The 19,050-nt window shown below is 46.3% G+C and overlaps 1 protein-coding gene, 1 non-coding gene and 1 pseudogene across 2 annotated transcripts; all 3 read right to left on the minus strand.

Moving 5' to 3' along the window:
* Positions 1-1,885: 1,885 nt before the first annotated feature.
* LOC100680989 (olfactory receptor 14A16-like) lies at positions 1,886-7,652 on the minus strand. Its single transcript, XM_039911065.1, has 4 exons — positions 6,718-7,652; positions 3,073-3,124; positions 2,038-2,231; positions 1,886-1,943 (listed from the first exon to the last, which is right to left on the minus strand). The coding sequence occupies exons 1-4, from the start codon at positions 7,650-7,652 to the stop codon at positions 1,886-1,888; spliced, it is 1,239 nt and encodes a 412-aa protein (XP_039766999.1).
* Positions 7,653-15,796: 8,144 nt separating this feature from the next.
* On the minus strand, positions 15,797-16,780 carry LOC100079553 (annotated as a pseudogene).
* Positions 16,781-17,539: 759 nt separating this feature from the next.
* Positions 17,540-17,677, minus strand: LOC114808961. Its single transcript, XR_003756706.1, has one exon. It is a non-coding gene; the product is annotated as a small nucleolar RNA SNORA7 (small nucleolar RNA).
* Positions 17,678-19,050: the final 1,373 nt, after the last annotated feature.

Consider the following 19,050-nt stretch of genomic DNA (forward strand, 5'->3'; position numbering starts at 1 on the left):
CAATCAATCTATCTATCACTTGTATTTATTGAACCCTTACTGTGTGCAGAACACTGTATTAAGCACTTGGGAGAGTACAGTACAACAGAGTTGGTAGACAAATTCCTTGCCCACAGCAAGCTTATAGTCTAGAGGGGGAAACAGACATTAATAGAAATGAATAAATTACTGAACTGTGCATAAGTGTGGTGGGGCTGAGAGTGGGGTGATTATCAAGAGCTTAAAGGGTACAGATCCAAGTGAATGGGTGACGCAGAAGGGAGAGGATGTTGGGGACAAGAGTTGGTCATCTGAAGCAACCATCACACACTTCATTATTGTAACACCTCTTTCCCTCTCCTCAGGGACAGGAACTGCATTTAATTCCCACCTGTGTATTATCTCCCATGGTTCACTATAGTGGTCTGCACACAGTAAGTGCTTAATAAATATTATTACTACTATTAAAAGAGGGCTCAATCGGGGAAGACCTCCTGGAGGATATGTGCTTTTAATAAGGCTTTGAGAGTGGGAAAAATGATTGTCTGTTGACTATGAAGAGGGAGGGCGTTCCAGTCCAGAGGCAGGACGTGGTCAAGGGGCCGGCAGTGAGATAGATGAGATCGAGATACAGTAAGCAAATTGGCCTGAATGATGTCAACAGATTCCATGGTCACCTCAATGCACTCTCAACAACTGTTCATTAGTAATAATGAAGGTATTTGTTAAGCGCTTACTATGTGCCAAGCACTATTTTATGCTCTGGGGTAGATACGAAGTAATCAGGTTGTCCCATGTGGAGCTCACAGTCTTAATCCCCATTTTACAGATGAGGTAACTGAGGCACAGGGAAGTGAAGTGACTTGCCCAAGGTCACAGAGCAAACAAGTGGCGGAGCCGGGATTAGAATCCATGACCACTGACTCCCAAACCCGTGCTCTTGCCACTAAACCACGCTGCTTCTCATGTGGTATTTGCTAAACAATATGTGCCAAACACTGTACTAACCACAGGGGTAGATACACAGTCATCATATCAGGCACAGTCTCTGTTCCTGGAATTTTTTAAATGATATTTATTAGGCACTTCTTATGTGTCAAACACTGTTCAAAGCGCTGGGGTAGATACAAGTCAGGTTGGACTCAGTCCCTGTCCCACATGGGGCTTATTTTCCCACTGTTCAGTCGTTCTGGATCTACTCTGCTTTCAGAGTTTCCTACTGAGTGCTGGGGTAGATACAAGATAATCAGGTTGGACAGAGTCCATGTCCCATATGGGGCTCACAGACTTAATTCCCATTTTAAAGAGGAGGAAGCTGAAGCTAAGAGAAGTTATGTGGCTTGCCCAGTGTCAGCATTGCTTGTTTTTTTTAATAAAAATTGAACGGTATTTGTTAATCATTTACTGTGTGCTAGACACTGTACTAAGCACTGGGGTAGAAACAAAATAATCAGATTGGACACATTCCATGTCCCACCTGGGACTCACAGTCTTAATCTTCACTTAACAGGTAAGGTACCTGAGGCACAGATTGTTAAGTGACTTGGCCTAGTGGAAAGAGCACAACACCTAAGAATCAGAGGATCTGGGTTCTAATCCTGACTCTGCCACTTACCAGCTGTGTGACCTAGAGCAAGTCCCTTCACTTTTCTGTGCCTCAATTCCCTCTTCAGGAAAATGAGCCCCATGTAGGATAGGGACTGTATCCAATCTAACTGATTTGTATCTATCCCAGAACAGTGTTTGACACATAATAAGAACTAAACAAATACCATTAAAAAAATTTGTTCCCCCCTCTACTTAGACTGTGAGCCCCATGTGAGGACCTGATTATCTTGTATCTACACCCGGTGCTTAGTACAGTGTTTGGCATATAGTCAGAGTTTAACAAATTCCATAATTATTATTAAGGGGTGGAGCAGATCACCATGAGGAAAACGTCCAGAGCCAACAGAAGAGATGGACTTCGTGTCAGTCAACAGGTTGATGATGGATTTGGGGATGGTGGCTGAGATGATGATGAGATCGAGGACGGACAGGTTCCTGAGGAAGAAGTACATGGGGGTGTGGAGGTGCCGGTCAAGGGCAGTGACGGTGATGATGAGGAGATTTCCCATCAGGGCCACCAGGTAGTTCAGGAGGAACAGGGTGGCATGGACCAGCTGCAGCTCCCGGACCTCCAAGAACCCCAGAAGGAGGAATTCCGTCACTGTCGTGTGATTGCTCATTTCCTTGGAGATCTGAATCTCTCCCTGAAGAGGAAAAGAAAGCAGAAGTGTGGATCAACTCTTGAGCATCAAGTGTTCCTTTATGGTATTTGGTAGGCAATTGTTATGTGTCAAACACTGTTCTAAACATTAGGGTAGATATGAATTATGAATGAATGGGGCTTACAGTCTAAGTAGGAGAGAGAACTGGTATTGAATGCTCATTTTACGGTTGAGGAAACTGAGGCACAGAAAAGTGAAGTGATTTACCCAAGGTTACAAAGCAAACAAGTGGCAGAGCCAGGATTAGAACCCAGGTCCTCTGACTCCCGGGCCCAGGCTCTTTCCCAGGCTCCCAGATCTCACTGCTTCTCAAGAGCTACTTAAAAGAAGTCTCTGAGCATCAAAGCTCTGCTCATCTTAAACAGCTACAGTAGATAGTACAGAGAAGCAGCGTGGCTCAGTGGAAAGAGCACGGGCTTTGGAGTCAGAGGTCATGAGTTCAAATCCCATCTCTGCCACTTGTCAGCTGTGTAACTGTGGGCAAGTCACTTCACTTCTCTGTGCCTCAGTTACCTCATCTGTAAAATGGGGATTAAGACTGGGAGCCCCACGTGGGACAACCTGATTCCCCTGTGTCTACCCCAGCGCTTAGAACAGTGCTCTGCACATAGTAAGCGCTTAACAAATACCAATATTATTATTAGATGGAAGACATGAGGAGAATGGACAATAGCAGAATATCCAAAGAGTTGCCAAGTGGAGAGTTAAAATTGAGAAACTGAGAACAAGGAGGGCAGAAGAAACGTTTTGAGGACACGGTAAAACCAAGCTTCAGACAATATTGCAACTCAACTGGAAACTGGGAGTCTGTTGCTGAAGATACACCAGCACAGAATCTTGCAATCAAGAAAGGAGTTGCTCCCTTCAAACCAGACCTTTGTAAGGCATGAGAGACAGGAGGCAAACAAGAAAACAGAGCCAGGCACTGCAAGCACTAAGCATGACAACACATTCAGGGAAAGTCTTTTTGTGTGTACAATGTGGACTGTGAATTTTACACTCATAGATAAATTTTATCATCAGTGGTGCCTGCATTCAAGGAGGTAACAAGCAGTGATAGAAGATAGTAGCAGTAGCAGTAATAATTATAATGATATTTGTTAAGCACTTACTGTGTGCCAAGCACTGTACTACACCCAGGATAATCAGTTCCCACGTGGGGCTCACAGTCTAAGTAGGAGGGAGAACAGGTATTGTAACCCCATTTTGCAGATGAGGGAACTGAAGCACAGAGAAATTAAGTGACTTACCCAAAGTAACCCAGCAGACTAGTGGAGAACCACGATTAGAACCCAGGTCCTCTCACTTCCAGGCCCATGCTCTTTCCATGAGACTACACTGTGTTGTCGTAGTAGTAATGATCTTTATTCAGCTCCAATCTTGGATCCCCCTCTCAGGATCACCCCTGGAGAGTTTCCAGTATTCTCCTAGTCTCAGCTATGGGAGGGAGAGTCAAGCAGAGGCCCACCCATTCCATTCCTAGCTCGGGCAGTGGCTAACAAGTGAAAGGCAATCTGCTACAAGTCAAAACTCACCCGTGCTGGACAGCAGAGGCCTGGGAGAGAGTCGAGGTGGAGACTCAAGTTTACTGCATGGAAGAAGGCAGTGGTAAATCACTTCTATATTTTTACCAAGAAGAGTGTATGAATACACTCACAAAACAATTACAGTTGGAGAGTGGGGCATTCTGGGAGAGTTGAATCCATGGAGCCACTTTGGGTCGCAGACCACTCAACAGCATTAGACGAAACAAGACGATCTTGGCTCTGCCACTTGTCTGCTGTGTGACCTTGAGTAAGTCATTTAATTTCTCTGGGCCTCAGTCACCTCACCTGTAAAACAGGGATTAAGACTGTGATCCCTAAATTTGACACAGACTGTTTCTAACTTCTACCTACTCCAGCGCTAATTCCAGTGTCTGGCACATAGTAAGCATTTAACAAATTCCATTTAAAAAAAACCAAAACCTCACACTACTTGTAATACACATTACTACTTGTAATTCACATTACTAAAGGACTAGAAAAAGTGCAAAAAAAGCATATGTGTTCCCTGCCCACAAGCGACTTACAGTCAAATAGGGGAAGAGTCAAGTATCGACCCTCCCTGCTAGTTGATTGACGCAAAACAGTGTTCTGGAGACTACCTGCTTCTTGCCTATCAGTATCTTAAAGAAACCTTTAGAAAAAGGATACCAAATGTAGAGATGCAACGCCAAAGCTGTGGGAGGAGGGACTAATTCCTTCTGGGGCTGATTAAATGAACCGGAGAAATGAGGATATCAAAGAGGGATATTCGGAGTCACTCCGATAAAGCCAGCACCATAAAGCCACCATCTCCCCTCAAGCAGACTATTAATAATTGTCATATTTTTTAAGTGCTTACTCTGTGCCGGGCACTTTACTAAGCACTGGGGTGGATACAAGCAAATCGGGTTGGGCACCGTCCCTGTCCCATGTGAGTCCCACAGTCTCAATCACCATTTTACAGATGAGTTAACTGAGGCACAGAGAAGTGAAGTGATTTGCCCAAGGCCACACAGCAGACAAGTGGCAGAGCCAGGAACAGAACCCATGACCTGTCTCCCACACCTGTGCTCTATCCACTACGCCCTGCTGCTTCTATTAGCTATGTTCCATCTGGATGGAGATGGTCATGCAGTGGAGGATCACATTTACTGGTGGATAGGATGCCACCTGCATGCCAACCTCTTTTCCTGCCCCCTGGATGCTGAGTTGACATAGACGTGGCTTTCTTCCAGTCCAGATGGTGGTCGTGGCAACCTTAGTGAGAAAGCAACTCTCTTTATCTCTCCTGACATTCTCCCATGACATTCTCCCTTTCTCCCAAGTCACCTGCCCCGGAAAACAGTCTTTGGAGTCCAATTCAGAGGGAAGGTTGGCAAATTGCCAGGGGGTAAGGAGGCAGCAGGGGATCGTGGGAATCAGGAGACCTGGGTTTTAGTCCCAGATCTATTCTCCACCTCTCCCTCTTAGAGGCTTCACCATTTCTACATCTCGGTGGCCTGAAATGTCTCTTTTACTTACCCAAAAGCGTTATCATAATAATAACAAAAACAGCAGTAATAATCATAACAGTATTTAACACTTACTATGTACCATGCCCTGTGGTGGATACCAAAAAAATCGGATTGCCCACAATCAATCAGTCAATGCTATTGAGTGTTTACCGTGTGCAGAGCAATCAGTTAATCCATTGTATTAATTGAGCACTTACTGTGCCAGTCAATCAATCAGTGGCATTTATTAAGTGTGTGGGCTGGGTTTATAGTGGGATTAGGGGAGTCCAGCAATGTGGAGACACAAAGGGCAGTGGTATGGCAGGGGAGTCCAGTTTGGTAGAGGTAACCGGGATAATCACCCCTGTATTCTATCGGATGACCCCTTTGCTCCACCCAACTCCATGAAAGTAAGCTTCAGTGGTGGAGAGTCAAAATGAACTAGTGACCTGGGAGTCAAGTCAATTAATCATATATATCGAGTACTTATCGTGGACAAGGAGAGTAAGTGAATGAGACTGGGGTCAGTGTTGAATGACTGAAGGTAGCATGCCCAAGGGGAAAGTAGTAGCAGCAGTAAGCAGCAGCATGGCCTGAAAGTCAGAAGGTCATGGGTTCTAATTGTGACTCTGCACTTAACTTCTCTGTGCCTCAGTTCCCTCATCTGTAAAATGGGGGTTAAGACCGTGAGCCCTATGCGGGACAGGGACTGTGTCTAACCCGATTATCTTGTATCTATCCCAGTGCTCAGAACAGTGCCTGGAACATACTAAGCACTTAACAAATACCATAAGTATTAATAGCAGCAACAGCAGTGTTTGTAATAGTAGTAATAGCATTTATTGAATGGTATTTGTTAAGTTCCTATGATGTGCTAGGCACTGTACTAAACACTGGGGTAGAAAGAAGATAATTAGTTTGGATACAGTCCATGAACCACAAGGGGCTCACAGCCTTAATCCCCATTTTACAGATGAGATAACTGGGGCACAACGAAGCAGCATGATCTAGTGGAAAGATCCCAGACCTGGGAGTCAGTGGACCTGCATTCTAATTCCAGCTCCACCACTTGTCACTCAGCAGGTGAATCAGTCAGTCAATTGCATTTATTGAGAGCTTACTGCATGCAGAGCACTGTACTAAGCACTTGGGAGAGTACAACATAACAGATCCATTTCCTGCCTACTACGAGCTTATAGTCTGTGTGACCTTGGGCAAATCACTTAATTTCTCTGTGCCTCAGTTACCTCACCTGTAAAATGAGGATTAAGACTGACCCCTATTTGGGACGTGGACTGTGTCCAACCTAATTTGCTTGTATCTACTCCAGTGCTGAGTACAGTGCCTGGCACATAGTAAGGAATGAAGTGTGGTGATAACAAATGATGAAAATGTGTATGCATTTTGCCTCCGGGAATATACTAAGCCAAATGGGAGATGTGCAGAGACTTCTCTCTTGTGCAAAATTTCCCCTTTAAGAATTTTCCCATTGTGACCTTCAGGTCCCTGTTCCTCAGGCTGTAGATGAGGGGTTTTAGGGTGGGGGGCACCACTGTGTAAAACATAGACAGCAGAAGGTCCATAACTGAGGGGGAGTCCAAGGGGGCCTTGAGGTAGGCAAAGAACCCAGTGGAGAGGGAAATGGTGATGATGATGAGGTGGGGCAGGCAGGTAGAGAAGGCTTTGTTCCAGCCTTCTGTTGCCGGCATCCTCAGCACGGTTGCCATGATATGGATGTAGGAGACAATGATGCCAATGAAACAGCAGAAGTCGAAAGCCACATTGACGCAGATGGGCACCACCTCGCTGAGGAGGTCAGGAGAGCAGGAGATGGTGAGTAACTGGGGGATGTCACAGAAGAACTGGCCTACAACGTTGGACCCACAGAAAGAGAAGGAGAAGGTGCTGGCTGTGTGTAATGCAGCAGACAGCACCCAGCTCAGCCATGAGGCGGTGGTCATCTTCACACAGGCCCCTCGATTCATGACGACCTCATAGTGCAGGGGGTGGGAGATGGCCACATATCGGTTGTAGGACATCACTGTGAGGATGACCAGTTCTGTAAATACTGATGAAAGAGCAAAAAAAACCTGGAGGACACAGCCCAGGAAAGAGATGGATCTGTCATTAATCAGGGAGTTGTGGATGGATTTAGGGACAGTGATGGAGATGAGGCAGAGGTCGAGGACGGACAGGTGCCTGAGGAAGAAGTACATGGGGGTGTGGAGGCACCAGCCTAGGTTGGTGATGGTGACGATGAGGAGATTCCCCACCAGGGCCGCCAGGTAGACCAAGAGGAACAGCATGGCATGGACCAGCTGCAGCTCCTGGACCTCTGAGAACCCCAGGAGCAGGAATGCCGTCACTGTGGTGACGTTGGCCATCTCTTAGGGTGTCTGATTCACTAGATGTGTTCAAGGAGAAGTAGAAAAGATAATGAACGAACACTAGTTATGTATTTTGTTAGTATATGAGTGTTGTGTGGTACCAAGAATCAAATATCAAGACAGGAATCAAAGATAAAAAGTTCTGGAATGTGGTGCATGATAACAGCCACAGAGCATATGCCATCAATCAATCAATCAATCTGAGTGCTTACTGTTTGTAGGGCACTGTACTAAGTACTTGAGAGAGTACAATACAGCAGAGTTGATAGACATGTTCCCTTCCCAGAATGAGCTTACAGTCTAGAGAAGGAGAAAGACATTAATATAGCTAAATAATTTGTAATATATAATTTACATATCTCAAACAATCAGTCGTATTCACTGAGCACTTACTGTGTGCAGAGCACTGTACTAAGTGCTTGGGAGAGTACAATATAACAAAGTTGGTAGAAATAATCCTTGCCCACAATGAGCTTACAGTTTAAAGAGGGAGACAGACAATAGTATAAATAAAGAAATTACAGATATGGCCATAAACCCTGTGGGGCTGAAGAAGGGGTGACTAAAGGGAGCAAATCAAAGAGCAAGGGTGGCATAGAAGAGAGTGGGTGGAGAGGATAGGAGGACTAAGTCGGGGAAGGCCTTTTGGAGGAGATGTAGTTTTAATAAGGCTTTGAAGTTGGGGAGAGTGACCGTTTGTCAGATATGAAGAGGAAGGGTGTTCCAGACCAGAGGCAGGATGTGGGAGAGAGGTCGGCAGTGAGATAGACGAGACTGAGGTACAGTGAGTAGAGTGGCAACAGCGGAGCAAAACATTCATTCATTCATTCATTCATTCAATGGTATTTATGGAGCGCTTACTGTGTGCAGAGAACTGTACCAAGTGCTTAGAAAGTACAATTCAGCAATAAAGAGACAATCCCTGCCCACAGTGGGCTTACAGTCTAGAAGGGGATAGACAGACATCAAAAAAAGTGAAAGGCATCAATAAATAGCATCAATATAAATAAATAGAATTATAGATATATGCCATCAAAACAGGTAAACAGGCATTAATATGATAAAATGGAATTCTAGATATGTACATATATGCACAAGTGCTGTGGGGCAGAGGGTAGAGCAAAGAGAGCAAGTTGGGGCTATGGGAAGGGAAGGGGGGAGCTGAGGAAAAGGGGGTTAAGTCTGGAAAGGCCTCTTGGAGGGGGTGAGCCTGCAGTAGGGCTTTGAAGGGGGGAAGTGTGTTTGGCAGATGTGAGGAGGGAGGGCGTTCAAGGCCAGAGGTAGGACGTGGGCCAGGGGTTGACAGCAGGACAGGCAAGAACGAGGCACAGTGATAAGGTTAGCATCAGAGGAGCGGAATGTGTGGGCTAGGATGTAGAAGGAGGGAAGGGAGGTGAGGAAGGAGGGGGCCAGGTGATGGAAAGCTTTGAAACCAATAGTGAGGGGTTTTGGCTTGATACGGAGGTTGATAGGCATCCACTGGAGATTTTTGAGGCAGGGGGTGACATGCCCAGAACGTTTCTGTAGAAAGATAATCCGGGCAGCAGAGTGAAGTATAGACTGAAGTGGGGAGAGACAGGAGGTTGGGAGGTCAGAAAGGATGCTGATGCAGTAATCCAGTCGGGATATTATGAGAAATTGTATTAACCTGGTAGCGGTTTGGATGGAGAGGAAAGGGCGGATGTTGGCGATGTTGTGAAGGTAAGACCTATAGGCTTGGTGACAGATTGGGTATGTGGGGTCAATGAGAGAGCAGAGTCATTTTTGAGATGGGAAGAATGGTAGTGCTGTCCACTGTGATGGGAAAATCAGGGAGAGGACAGATAGGAGGGAAGATAAGGAGCTCTCTCTTGGACATGTTAAATGTTAGGTGACTGGAGGACATCCAAGTAGAGATGTCCTGAAGGCAGGAGGAAATGCAAGCCTGGAGGGATGGGGAGAGAGCAGGGGAGGAGATGTAGATTTGGGTGTCATCTGCAGAGAGATGATAGTTGAAGCCATGGGAGCGAGTGAGCTCACCAAAGGAGTGAGTGTAGATGGAAAACAGAAGGGGGCCAAGAACTGACCCTTGAGGAACCCCTACAGCTAGGGGATGGGAGGGGGAGGAGGAACCAGTGAAGGAGACTGAGAGTGAACAGCCAGAGAGATAAAAGCAGAACCTGGAGAGGACGGAGTCAGTGAAGCCACGGTTGGAGAACATGTTCAGGAGAAGGGGATGGTCGACAGTGTCAAAGCCAGCTGAGAGGTCGAGGAGGATTAGGGTGGAGTAGGAGCCGTTGGACTTGGCAGGAAGGAGGTCATCGGTGACCTTTGTGAGGGTGGTTTCAGTGGAGTGGAGGGGACGGAAGCCAGATTGGAGTGGGTTCAGGAGAGAGTTGGAGGAGAGGAATTCTAGGCAGTGAGTGTAGATGACTCGCTCCAGGAGTTTGGAAAAAAGGGTAGGAGGGAGATGGGGCAATAACTGGAGGGGGCTGTGGGGTAAAGGGAGGGGTTTTTTTTAGGTTGGGGGAGACATGAGCATGTTTGAAGGCAGAGGAGAAGAAGCCAAGGAGAGTGAGCAGTTGAAGATGGAATTTAAGGAGGGGAGGAGGGAAGGGGTGAGAATTTTTATAAGGTTGGAGGGAATGGGGTCTGATGTGCATGTGGGAGGGGGGGACACTTGAGAGGAAGGAGGAGATCTCCTCTGAAGATACTACAAGGAAGGATGGGAAAGTAGAAGAAGGGGTCAAGAGAAGGGAGGATGGAGGAGAGGGAAGGGTGATTTGGGGAGTTCAGACCTGATGCTGTTAATTTTCCTGTTGAAGTAAGTGGCCAGATCATTGCGGGTGAGGGTGATTCAGTCCCCTTCTATTCTCCATCTACATTCATTCCCTTGGAGAACTTATTCTTTCCCACAGCTTCAATTACCATCTCTAGGCGGATGGTACCCAAATTTACATCTCCTCCTCTGATCTCTCTTCCTCTCTCCAGGCTCGCATCTCCCCCTGGCTTCAAGACATCTCTACTTGGATGTCATCACCCTATCACCTCAAAATTAACATGTCCAAAACAGAATGCCTTATCTTCCCACCCAAACCTTGTCCTCTCCCAGACTTTCCCTTTACTCTAGTCGGCACCACCATCCTTCCTGTCTCACAAGCCTGTAACCTTGGCGTTACCCTTGACTCCGCTCGTTCATTCAACCCACATATCCAATGTCACCAAATCCTGTCGCTCTTACCTTCACAACATTGTTAAAACCGACCTTTCCTCTCCATCCAAACTGCTACCACGTTAGTATAATCACTCATTCTATCCCTCCTAGATTACCGCATTAACTTGTTGAACTCCCAACCTCCTGCCTCTCCCCACTCCAGTCAATATTTCACTCCTCTGCCCAGATTATCATTCTACAGAAAAGTTCAGGACATGTCACCCCCCTCCTCCAAAATCTCCAGTGGTTGCCTCTCCACCTCCATATCAAATAAAACTCCTCACTATTAGCTTTAACACACTCCATCACCTTGTGCCCTCCTACCTCACCTCACTCCTCTCTTTCTACAACCCAGCCCACACACTTCGCTTCTCTGCTGCTAACCTTCTCACTGTGCTCATTCTTGCCTGTCTCACCACCAACCCCTGGCCCATATCCTACCTCTGGCCTGGAATGCTCTCCCTTCTCAAATCCGACATTACTCTCCCCACCTTCAGAGACCTACTGAAGGCACATCCCATCCAAGAGGCCTTCCCAGACTAAGCCTCACTTTTCCTCCTCTCCCACTCCCTTCTGCATCACCCTGACTTGCTCTCTTTGCTCTTTCCCCCGCTCCTAGCCCCACAGCACTTATGTATCTATCTTTAATTCAATTTATTTATAGTGATGTCTGTTTATTTGTACTGATATCTGTCTCCCCCCTCTAGACTGCTAGCTCGCTATGGACAGGGATTGTCCTCTTTATTGCTTTATTATACTTTCCCAAGCACTTAGTACAGTGCTCTGCAAACAGTAAGTGCTCAATAAATATGATCAAATCAATGAATGAATCTTGTGTCTACCCCAATCCATAAATGGTATTCATTATTAATAATACTAATTGTGGCATTTGTTCAGCGCTTACTATGTACCAAGCACTGTATTGAGTGCTGGGGTAAATATAAAATAATCAGGTCCTACATGGGAGTCACAGTCTAAGAAGGAGGGAGAAGAGGTATTGTATCTCCATTTTGCAGATAAGAGACCTGAGGCACCGAGAAATTCAGTGACTTGCTCAAGGTCCCACAGCAGACAAGTGGCGGAGATGGAATTAGAACCCAGGCCCTCTGCCTATAATAATAATTTACTGAGCACTTACTAAGTGCAGAGCACTGTCCTAAGCGCTTGGGAGAGTAATCACAACAGAGTTGGTAGACACCTTCCCAGCCCACAAGGAGCTCACAGTCTAGGAGGGGAGACCTATATTAATCAATCAATCAATCAATCAATCAATCAGTGGTACTTATTGAGCACCTATTGTGGGCAGAGCACTATACTAAGCACTTGGAAGAGTCCAGTACAACAGATTTGGTAGATAGGTTCACTGTCAAAGTTGAGCTTTCAGTCTAGAGGAAACAGGCTGTATGGGAGGCTTAGTGAAAGACTCACCTGAATGTTTCAAGCCCCAAGCTGACATCAGATTCAACGGCTCTGTTTACCAGCTCTCTCCCTGTTGTGAGAAATGAGCAAGAGTTCAAGGGGGAACATTCTTCCTTGAGGAATGACCAACATGGAGGAAGAAAGGCACTGTTTTCCACAGTCCCTGTTCCAACAATTGTCATTGGTGGGGGTATTCAATCATTCATTCAGGCAATTGCATTTTTCATATTTACTGGTAGTCCCAGTAAAGGGGCCAGGGACACAACAGCTATTAATGCCGTGAGGAGATTCTGGTATCGTGCACCCAAGTGAATTGCATCAGAAGGGACCGGGGTCCACAGTGCACATTGCTGCCTTGGTTTCCATGGATACAGAAATTGGATGGCTCAGAGGTGATTGGGGAATGATCAGCCAGGAATTGGTGTGGCAGGAAGAAATCCCAAGGAGCCCAGCTGCCATGGGAATGAGAAATGGACTGGGCTAGGTCAAAGCCACTTCGAGAGGAGAATCATGGATAATGATACAAGTTACATTAAGGGAGTCATGTCTCCCTTCGGTGCCAGGAAATCATTAATTCAATCATATCTATTGAGCACATACTGTGTGCAGAACACTTTATTAACCAGTTGGGAGAGTACAATATAACAATAAACAGCCACATTCCCTGCCCAAAATGAGCTTAGTTTCTAGCCCCACTGAAAAGAGCTTCTCTGACCCTTTAGTTTAACCCCTTGGCCTACTCCTTTTGTTGTACACCACCTGTGGTGCAGCATGGGCTAGTGGACAGTACATGGGCTGGGATTCAGTAGCCCTGAATTCTAATCCCAGGTTCGCCCCTGACCTGCTGTGTGACTTTGGGTAAGTCGCTTAACGTCTCTGGGCCTTGGCTTCCTCATCTAGAAAATGAGAATAAGATACCCACTCCCCCTATCACTTTGATTGGAGACTATGTCCAATCTGATTACTTTATGCCCTTCATTTAGTACCTGGCATGTGCTTAATCAATCAATCTATCAGTCAGTGGCATTTATGGAGCTTTGACTGTGTGCAGAGCACTGTACTGAGCTCTCAGGAGAAGACGATACAGTAGAGTTGGTAGGCATGTCCCCTGACCACAAGGAGCTCACAGTCTAGACATGAAGGCAGACATTAAAATAAATGGATAAATTATGGGTATGTGCTTATGTGCTATGGGGTTGAGGGTGGGGTGAATATCAAGTGCTTAAAGGATAAAGATCCAAGTGCAAGGGTGATACAGAAGGGAGAAGAAATAGGGGAAAAGAGGACTTGGTTGGGGAAGCCCTTTGGATGGAGATATAATTTTAACAAGTCTTTGAAGGTAGGGAGAGTGATGGTCCAGCACATATGAAATGGGAGGGAGTTCCAGGCCAGAGGGAGGATATGGGCAAGGGGTCGGCAAAGAGATAGACAAGATTGAGGTCTAGAGAGTAGGTTGGCATTAGAGGAACTGATAGGGTCTGGGCATCAGAAGACCTAGGTTCTAATCCCAGCTCCACCACTTACCTGCTGGATGACCTGGGGCAAGTGACTTAACTTCTCTGTGCCTCAGTTTTCTCATCCACTAAATGGGGATTCAATACCTGTTCTCCCTCCTACTTCAACTGAGAGCCCCATGTGGGATCTAATTATCTTGTATCCATCCCAGTGCTTAGTTCAGTGCTTGGCACACAGTAAGAGCTTATAACACAATTTTTATTGTTATTATTACAGTGAAGTATGTGGACTGGGTTGTAGTAGGAAAGCAGCAAGGTAAGGTAGGAAGGATTGTTCTTACTGGTAGAGTCATCCTGAATAGGATTTTTCTCTACCTGAGTAAATCCTCCAGACTCAGGGGAAATGGGAGCATAGTCAGGGAAGGCCTCTTGGAAAACTGTTTTTAATAAGGATTTGAAGGTGGGAAGAGTGATTATCTGTCAGATATGAAGAGGGAGGGGATTCCAGGCCAGAGGCAGGACTTGGTGGCGAGTCTCCAGTCCATACTTCAATCATTTTTCTACGAAAACGTTTTGTACAAAAACGTTCAGGGCTCATCACCCCATTTCCCAAAACCTCCAGTGTTTGCCCATTCACCTCTGCATCAAACAAAAACTTCTCACCATTAGCTTTAAAGCACTCAATCACCTTGCCCCCTCCTATCTCACTTTGCTACTCTCTTACTACAACGCGGCCCGCACACTTCGCTCCTCTAATGCTAACCTTCTCACTGTGCCTCGACCTCTCCTGCCTCACTGCTGACCCCTCACTCATGTCCTGCCTCTGGTCTGGAATGTCCTCCCTCCTCAAATCTGACAGACAATTACTCTCCCCTATCAAAGCCTTACTGAAGGCATATCCCCTCCAGGAGGCCTTCCCTGACTAAGCCCCCTCTTTCCTCTCCTTTCATTCATTCATTCAATCGTATTTACTGAGCGCTTACTTTGTGCAGAGCACTGAACTAAGTGCTTGGAATGTACAATTCGGCAACAGATAGAGACAATCCCTGCCCAACAACGGGCTCACAGTCTGAAAGGGGAGACAGCAAAACAAACAAGTAGTCAGGCATCAATACCATCAAAATGGATAAATAGAATAAATAGAATCATATACACATCATTAATAAAATAGAGAAAGAATATATACAAATATACATTAGCGGAGTGAAGTATAGGCTGAAGCAGGGAGAGACAGGAGGATGGAAGATCAGAGAGGAGGCTGTTGCAATAATCCAGTCGGGATATTGTGAGAGATTGTACCAGCAAGGTAGCAGTTTGGATGGAGAGGAAAGGGTGGTTCTGCCTCACCCTGACTTGCTCCCATTGTTCTTCCTCCCTCCCAGCCTCCCAGCACTTATGTACATATGTGTAATTCATTTATTTATATTAATGTCTGTCTCCCCCTACTAGAATGTAAGCTCGCTGTGGGCAGAGAATGTGTCTACTTATAGTTGTACTCTCCCAAGCGCTTAGTACAGTACTCTGTACACAGTAAGTCCTCATTAAATATGATTGAATGAATGAATGAATGAATGAGATATTCGAGATGGAGGTACAGTGAGTAAATGGGCACCAAAGAAGTGAAATGTGTGGGCTAAGATGTGAAAGAGCCTGGGCTTGGGAGTCAGAGGTCATGAGTTCGAATCCCAGCTCTGCCACTTGTCAGCTGTGTGACTGTGGGCAAGTCACTTAACTTCCCTGTGCCTCAGTTCCCTCATCTGTAAAATGGGGATGAAGACGGTGAGCCTCATGTGGGACAACCTGATTACCCTGTATCTACCCCAGCGCTTAGAACAGTGCTCTGCACATAGTAAGCGCTTAACAAATATCAACATTATTATTATTAGTAAGAAATCGGGGAGATAAAGTAGTAGAGGACAAAGTGATTGAGTGCTTCAAAGCCTATGTTAAGGAATTTCTGTTTGATGCATAGGTGGATGGGCAACAATTGGAGGTTCTTGAGGAGTGGGGAAACATGGAATGAACTTTTTTGGCCCAGAGTTGTCCCAAGCCCTGTCCACCAGGTCATCAAATGATCACAGAGAGAGCTTCTTCCTGATCCTCTTCAATGCCTCCTTGACATCTTTGTTCCTCAGACTGTAGATGATAGGATTCAGCCCTGGAATGATGACGGTGTAGAAGATGGACACCACCTTGCTCTGCTCCATGTTCGAGGTGGCACCGGACTGGGCATACATGAAGAAGACAGAGCCATAGAACAGACCCACGCCCACCAGGTGGGAGACACAGGTGGAGAAGGCTCTCATCCGTCCCTCTGCTGAGAGGATCCTCAGGATGGTAGAGAGGACAAGGACGTAGGAGATCGAGAGGATGGAGAAGGTGCCCACGATGATGGAGCCACCCAGGCCGAGCAAGACCAGCTGGTTGGTCAGCGTGTCGGAGCAGGACGGGGTCAGGATCGGGAGGACGTCGCAGAAGAAGCCGTCGATTTCGTTGGGCCCACAGAACAGTAATCAGAAGATCATGGTGGTTTGGGTCAAGGCGTTGACCACTCCCCAGAGGTACAAGCCCCCCACCAGCAGATGGCAGATTCCATGGGACATGATCATGGAATAGTGGAGGGGGTCGCAGATGACGATGAAGCGATCATATGCCATGGAGGCCAGGAGGAAAGCCTCTGTCGTCCCAAAGAGGGAGAGGAAGAAGAACTGAGTGGCACAGCCAGGGAAGGAGATGGCTGCCCGCTCTGAGAGGAAATTAAGCAGGGCCCTGGGGGCGATAGTAGAGGAATAGCAGACTTCCAGGAGAGACAGGCTGCAGAGGAAGGAGTACATGGCGGTGTGAAGCTGGGGGTCCAGACTGATGATGGCAACCATTCCAAGATTGCCCACCACGGTCATGCCGTACAGGACCAGGAACGTTAGAAATAGTGTGCCTTGCAACCACGACCCCCCTAGGAACCCCAGGAGGATGAACTCAGTGACAGTGGTGAGTTTCTCCATTGCTAATGGACCCCGTCCAATACCTTCTACTGGGATCTCCTGGACCAGTTGAGTCATGGTCGTTTGCTGATAATAATGGCAATTACCATAATCATAATCACAATAATCATAATCATAATGGGATTTGTTAAATGTTTACTAGGTGCCAAGAACTGTACTGAGTACTAGAGTTGGGAAGCAGCATGGCTCAGTGGAAAGAGCCTGGGCTTCAGAGTCAGAGGTCATGGGTTCGACTCCCAGCTCTGCCACTTGTGAGCTGTGTGACTGTGGGCAAGTCACTTAACTTCTCTGTGCCTCAGTTACCTCATCTGTAAAATGGGGATTAACTGTGAGCCTCACGTGGGACAACCTGATGACCCTGTATCTCCCCCAGCGCTTAGAACAGTGCTCTGCACATAGTAAGCGCTTAACAAATACCAACATTATTATTATTACTAGAGGGGGAAACAGACATTAGTATACATAAGTAAGCTACAGATCCTCTAGACTGTAAGCTCATAGTAGGCAGGGAATGTGTCTGTTTATTGTTGTATTGTACTCTCCCAAGCACTTAGACCAGTGCTCTGCACACAGTAAGGGCTCAATAAATATGATTGAGTGAATGAGTGGGGCTTGACTTCTGACTCATAGCGACTTCATAGACATATCTCTCCTAGAATGCCCCACCTCCATCTGCAATTGTTCCGGTAGCATATCCATAGAGTTTTCTTGGTAAAAATACAGAAGTGGTTTACCATTGCCTCCTTCCGTGCAGTAAACCTGAGTCTCCACCCTTGACTCTCCCGTGCCACTGCTGCCCAGCACAGGTGAGTTTTGACTTCTAGCAGATTGCCTTCCACTCGCTAGCCACTGCCCAAGCTAGGAATAGAATGGGTAGGCCTCTGCTTGACTCTCCTTCCTGTAGCCAAGACTGGTAAAGTACTGGATACTCTCTAGGTGAGATCCTGAGACGGTAATGAATGGGTAGATAGAAGATAATCAGGTCCTGCAAGGGGCCTACAGTCTAAATAGAAGGGAGAACAGGTATCGAATCCACATTTGGAGATGAGAGAACTGAGGCACAGAGAAGTCAAGTGACTTACCCAAGGCCACACAGCAAAGAAATGGTGGAGCCAGGATTAGAATGCAGGTCCTCAGACTCCCAGGCCTGTGCTCTTTCTACTAGGGAAGAGGAAGAACAAGAAGAAGGAGGAGGAGGAGGAGGAGGAGGAGGAGGAGAAGAGAGAAGGAGAAGAGGAAGAGGAAGAAGAAGAAAAATATTTGTTAAGCACTTACTGTGTGCCAAGTACTAAGGGGTAGATATGTCATGTTGAACACAGTCCCTGTACATGGGGGGGCTGATAGTCTAAGTTGGGGGAAGAACAGATATTGAATCCCCATTTTGCAGATGAGGGAACTGAGGCATAGAGAAGCAAAGTGATTTGCCTAAGGTTACACATGAGACAAGTGGCAGAGCTGGGGTTTTCTTTATGACAAACTTTCTCATTGTATCCTCATAATGACGCTCTGAAATAGGAAGAGGTAAGGAATATTATCCACACAGAGATTAAGGTGCTTCAATCAGTCAATTTTATTTATTGAGCACTTACTGGGTACAGAGCACTACACTAAGCACTTGGGAGAGTACAATATAACTGAGTTCCCTGCCCACAAGAATAAGTATTTAATCCCCATTTTGCAGATACTGAGACTAAGGCACAGAGTCCTCAAGTGACTTGCCCAAGGTCACACAGCACTCAAGTGGTGGAGTTGGGATTAAAACCCAGGTCTCCTGACTCCTGTGCCCTTTGCTGACAATGACCCATAAATTCACTCTTTTAGGCTTGCCTGCCATTTGTCATCGAATAACATTCGTCAGTTGCCCTGTTGAAAGTGCACTAGAAGCTGGTCTCTCTTTTTGCAGTGGGTCTTGGAACCACAGCCTAATAGGAGAAACAGCACGGCTTAGAGGAAAGAGCACAGACCTCAGAGTCAGCTCATTATGGGCAGGGAATGTGTCTGCTAATGCTGTTGTATTGTACTCTCCCAAGAGCTAAGAACAGAGCTCTGCACATAGTACATGCTCAATAAATATAACTGATTGATAGTGCAGGCTCTGCCACTTGTCTGCTGTGTGACCTTGAGCAAGTCCCTTAACTTCTCTGTCCCCTCAGTTCCCTCATCTGTAAAATGGAGATTAAATCCTCCTCACTCCGATTTTGGCTGTGAGCTCCATGTGGGATAGGGATTGTGTCCAACCTGATGAGCTTGAATCTACCCCAGGACTTAATAGACTGCCTGGCACTCAATAAGTGCTTAACAAATACCATAAAAAAAAAGATTGGACA

This window comes from Ornithorhynchus anatinus, unplaced genomic scaffold (assembly GCF_004115215.2).
Source record: "Ornithorhynchus anatinus isolate Pmale09 unplaced genomic scaffold, mOrnAna1.pri.v4 scaffold_77_arrow_ctg1, whole genome shotgun sequence".
Taxonomy (NCBI): domain Eukaryota; kingdom Metazoa; phylum Chordata; class Mammalia; order Monotremata; family Ornithorhynchidae; genus Ornithorhynchus; species Ornithorhynchus anatinus.

Bases quoted from the DNA above. Each gene is read 5' to 3' on its own strand.
- LOC100680989 (XM_039911065.1), bottom strand. From the start codon at position 7,652: ATGGCCAACGTCACCACAGTGACGGCATTCCTGCTCCTGGGGTTCTCA. The intron at 2,232-3,072 runs GTATCTTCAGCA...TTTCCTCTTCAG, and splicing joins TTGCAAGATTCTGTGCTGGT to GGAGAGATTCAGATCTCCAA. The intron at 1,944-2,037 runs GTACTTCTTCCT...ACTGACACGAAG, and splicing joins CGGCACCTCCACACCCCCAT to TCCATCTCTTCTGTTGGCTC.